Source organism: Phaethon lepturus, unplaced genomic scaffold, assembly GCF_000687285.1.
Source record: "Phaethon lepturus isolate BGI_N335 unplaced genomic scaffold, ASM68728v1 scaffold12149, whole genome shotgun sequence".
NCBI classification, from domain to species: domain Eukaryota; kingdom Metazoa; phylum Chordata; class Aves; order Phaethontiformes; family Phaethontidae; genus Phaethon; species Phaethon lepturus.
This window is the reverse complement of record NW_010564197.1, coordinates 1,906-6,489: the sequence shown is the minus strand read 5'-3', so window position 1 is coordinate 6,489 and position 4,584 is coordinate 1,906. Positions and strand designations below refer to the sequence as shown.

General features: G+C 35.4%; 1 protein-coding gene across 1 annotated transcript in view; it reads right to left on the bottom strand.

Moving 5' to 3' along the window:
- Positions 1–4,185, bottom strand: part of KIAA0232 (KIAA0232 ortholog) — a gene marked incomplete at its 5' end in the record, with an annotated part of 33,609 nt that extends 29,424 nt beyond the window's left edge. Inside the window, one exon of the mRNA XM_010294797.1 lies at positions 4,048–4,185. Within this exon, the coding sequence (XP_010293099.1) occupies positions 4,048–4,185 (138 nt within the window). The remainder of the gene's footprint in view (positions 1–4,047) is intronic.
- Between the last annotated feature and the right edge of the window lie 399 nt (positions 4,186–4,584).

Sequence of the window (4,584 nt, the reverse complement as noted above, 5' to 3'; positions counted from 1 at the left end):
CAGCAGGATAAGAACTAAGACAAAGTCTCTATTCAAGGTCAATATTACCAAGCTTTTTAAAATGTGAACAATTATTCAGCACCTCTTTGAACTGCTATTTATACTCCATCCAAGTGCTTTGGAAAAAATAGACTTTAGAACTGCAGTAAGAATAGCAATTAATTATTACATTAAAATCCTTGTTTTAAAAGTTCTTCTCAGCATCATTCTGTCTTCATTTTCTGGCAAGTTGCAACATACTTACATTTCCTCTGCTTCTGACTGCATAAGGAGTACCTGCAGCCAAAGATTTATACGAATATAGACAACTTGAGACACCAGAGTGCTTGTCACAAAAAATACTGTTCTCAGAACATACATACATTAACAATTTACATTATTACACATACCAGATATGGTATATGTAATATACCTTGATTGACATATCTGTCAAAATCAGGCCTCATCTCACAAAAGCACTTAGTCCACAACACGCAAGACACAGTGATCAGAGCGGTCAAAAGACTGCAGCTTCCCTGACTTGTCATGTTCTGTAACTTAGGAAATGTTTTCGAAATAAACATTAAACTATAGGGTTTTTGAAGTTAAATGTTTGTTTACTGCACTATAAAGTTATAACTAGAGTCTTGGATTTCTGTCTCAGACTAGTGTTTTACAGCATTACTTCTTTGTAAGAGACAAAAAACTGAATTCAAACAAAACTAAGCTACCAAATAAAGTATTCCCTACGAATGAGTACTATGTAAATGAAAACCCACAAGAAACAAGATTTCAAAATATTTATTTCAATCATTAAATGAAAGACTGACAAAAACAGTGTTTACTGTTATGAAGGCAATTTTCATCTCATCTATTTTATTAATTTCTCTCCCCATCAAGCATCTTTTTGAAGTGATCATCCAATTTTAGGTTTACTGGTAGGGGGGAGGAGGCAGACTGTCTGCAATTTCTCAACATGTTACTGGTTTAACTAATTAAATATCAACCTCAAAACCATGGTACCTGGATCTCTGTCATTTGTGTAAGAGTTAGAAAAAACGTTACTATTAACCCTCAATATCCTTTCACCCTCTGCGCATTTTTCCCCCTTAAAATATATCTGATTGCAGAATCATAAGATCTTCATTTAACTGTCTCCCTATTTTGTTTTGGTGGTGTTGTTGTTTGTGCGTATGTACACATAAATGTGTGTATATACACTATCTCTACAGACACACACAGAGTAAACATTGTAACCATTTCACTTAAATATAATCTTATTTAAATATACTTATTTTTATATACACTGATTTCTTTCGATTACTCCCAGTAATGGAGCTACCTCAATTTTGCTTGCTTTGCTCCAATGTGAAGGTTGAAAGAAGAGGTTAGGCTGGAAGAGCAAGTGTTCCATATCCGTGTGAGGATATTGGTATTTCCGTATCCACCTACTTTGAAAAAAAGGATCACAGAAGAATAGCAAAACTGTAAGCAAGCTCCAGAACTGCCCACGTGGACTACTGCCAGGCCCCTTGCAAGAAGAAAAACCTGTGAGAACAAAGCTGCTAGTTGACATATTTATGAAGATCCTAATGAACACATCCAGCTTCTACCTATCTGACCAAAAAAAAAAACCAACCAAACAAACAAAACAAAACAAACAAAAAAAAACCAAACAAAACAAAACAAAAAACAAACAACCCCAAACTCTACAGGTAAATGTCTTCAGATGATTCAGAAAACAATTTAAAAAAATTTCAGTGGCATCGGAAAAAAGTATTTCTTTGTATCTCAACAGTTTTTATAAATACTCCTCACTCACACACCACTAATCATCGATTCTGGCTACAGTTAACAGAGTATTTTTATCTTTTTGTAGAGATGAAACCATGAACATTGCATGGGGCAGCTTGAATGCCTCAGCAGCAACAGTATTGTATCATTATGTTTCACAGTCCAAAAACTAATGATTATTCCCATCAGATTAGCACACAAACATAAATACAGAAGCCAGCCAACACAGGAAATGTGTTTGAAAAGCAGAAAAAAAAGATACAAGTTACTTTAAAATATCACTAGCATCAAAGCAGGATCATCCTTCCCCCTAAATCCAGGGTGATGGGGGGGAAACCAACCCAAAAACCAACAAAAAAAACCCAAACCGTATTTCTCTCTTATGCAAGACAAGTAACCTACAATTTCATTAAAGACCACAAATGTGCAAGCTGAATTGTCTAGGCATGCAACAGAAGTCAAAATAACCCTGAAATAACGCAAGTCCACAGGTTGTAGATGAATGTTGAACACTAAAAATCTGACAAGGTGGCAGGAGTCAAAGGAGGAAGTTATTTGTTCAGCCTTTCAGATCACGTCTTTTTATTCTTTCAAAACTCTAGTTGAAGGGTTTCTTCCCTTCTTCATCTGTTTTAGGTTATACGAACTTTCAAGTGGAGGCAGACTATGGATTATCAATAAATTTATCTCCTTGTTTTTCTTTTCAACTGGATTTCTCTATATGACATATTTACTGCTAAGCAATGCGCCTTGATTTTCAGCAATGTGAAGATGTATCAAGAGATTAGTTTCTACAGCTAAAAATTGACGGTCAGTATTCCTGTGGTCTATGTATGAGACTACTACTTTTTGTTGTTCATAAATGAGTATACAAAGATAGTCATATCCTGAAGAAAGACAATACTTCTTGCAATTATTTCTTCATATTTGCCTCATATTTAGATTAACTTTTACAGTAGTCAGAGTGCTGACCTCAATATTCTGTAACTATGAGAGCACAGCAAATTACCAGCAAAATTGTATTTTGCATCACTTTGTTACAATACGAAGTACTGGGAAAATGGGAGTTCAGAAAACTCACAATCAATGAATTAGCACTTTAGTAACTGAACAAATGCTCAAGTAGCTTCACAAACAGTATGCCAATATATGGTGGCAATGATGCTGAAGGTGGTGGCGGTGAGAATAACGACACAAATCAACTCCCATTTCCTTCATTATTCTTGGCCCACATACCTTGACACTCTTGATGGCACAAGTGTCTGTGCTACAAATCTTACCAGGAAACCTCTCTGGGTTAAAATTTCCTCCACCCCAACCAGGTTAAACTCAGGAAACTGATTCACTTTCCCAATCCAGTTCTCCACACAACCACACAAATGCTTGCACAAGCACAAACTGACTAGGAAGCTGTATGGAGCAATAACGCAACCAGGTTGCATAGGCTGGGTAGAACTTCTTCTTACAGTAGTGACAGATCAGATTGTTTGTAGTTCTGTAAACTAAAAGACAGACTTTTGCATTTCTGCTGTCTGAAAAAACTCCCTGGAGAGTTTTCACTGACCTGTGCTACAGATTTTTTTTTTATTTTTAAACATTTCCTTCAACAGTCTCTCCCTTTCTCTACTTTTCTATTGAGCTACGTGGTATCTGCTGCCTCTGGTACCTTCCTTCAACCTGTTGCCTTCACCTCTCCTGTCCTTCTCCAGTCAGTGCACTTCAATTCCACTTCCACTCCATGATGTAATCTGAAAAGTGAACAATTGCTACTATACGTTGCATTTATTTAGCAACTCTGGATTACGCATACAGCATGCGCAAAGCAAGATGGCTTTCTGCCCTAATATTCCAATTCCATTCCTTGCTGCTCACACACAACACAAAGTAAACTCAGAATTCTAAGAAAAATCTTTATGCAAAGCTTTGTGGTAATTTCAACATAAACTGGTGCATTGCAACTGTCCCTGACAAGAATAGGTGAGGTATTACAGACAGAAAACCATGACACTACATAGTACAGAATCTTTTGTAAAATCCTACTGTCATACACAGATTTCATAATTTCCTGAAGAAAAATAAAGAACTCCCAGAGAACTCTTGGGGAACTTGCATTTTAAGAAGCCACAAATTAAAAGATAAGCATCACAAGCTAAATCCATCTAACACAAAAAAGGCCATAAAGTCTATTTATTTATTTACAGTCTATTTATTGATAGTCTATTTATTTATTTAAAGTCTATTAAATTAAGAATCTATTAAATAGTTCAAACTTACTTCATCAGAAGCAGAGCGAAGACACTGGACAGCAGCCTGCTTTTTCATTTCCTCTAGTGTTAGATCAGAGCACTTTTTCTTACTCTTTCCCCATTTCTTGTAAGCTCCCTTTTCCCAGCCCAGGAAGATGTCATTCTCCTAAAATCAAAATAAAGAAATTACATTATTTAAATTACTAGAAAAACTCAGTACTATAGTAGAACAGAACTACAAATAACATACTGCTCAAAACAAAAACAACCTCACCTTACCTACTAAAAACTACTTTTTGCCAAACTAAAGATTAGTTTGATTACAGAAAACTTGCACTTACTATTCAGAAAAACACATATATTTTTCATAGGACATGGAAGCTATTCACACTTCACTGCAATATTTTCCAATTGCAAAGCATATTCATAAAGATTATTATGGACAATTTATGGTTGAATATATTACTGTAATTTACACAAAATAAGTTTGAGAGTTTCACTGATCTCTGAAACAGTAAGGATGAAAAGCAAATAGTTCAGAGTTCGGATCAAACTTAAGAGAAAG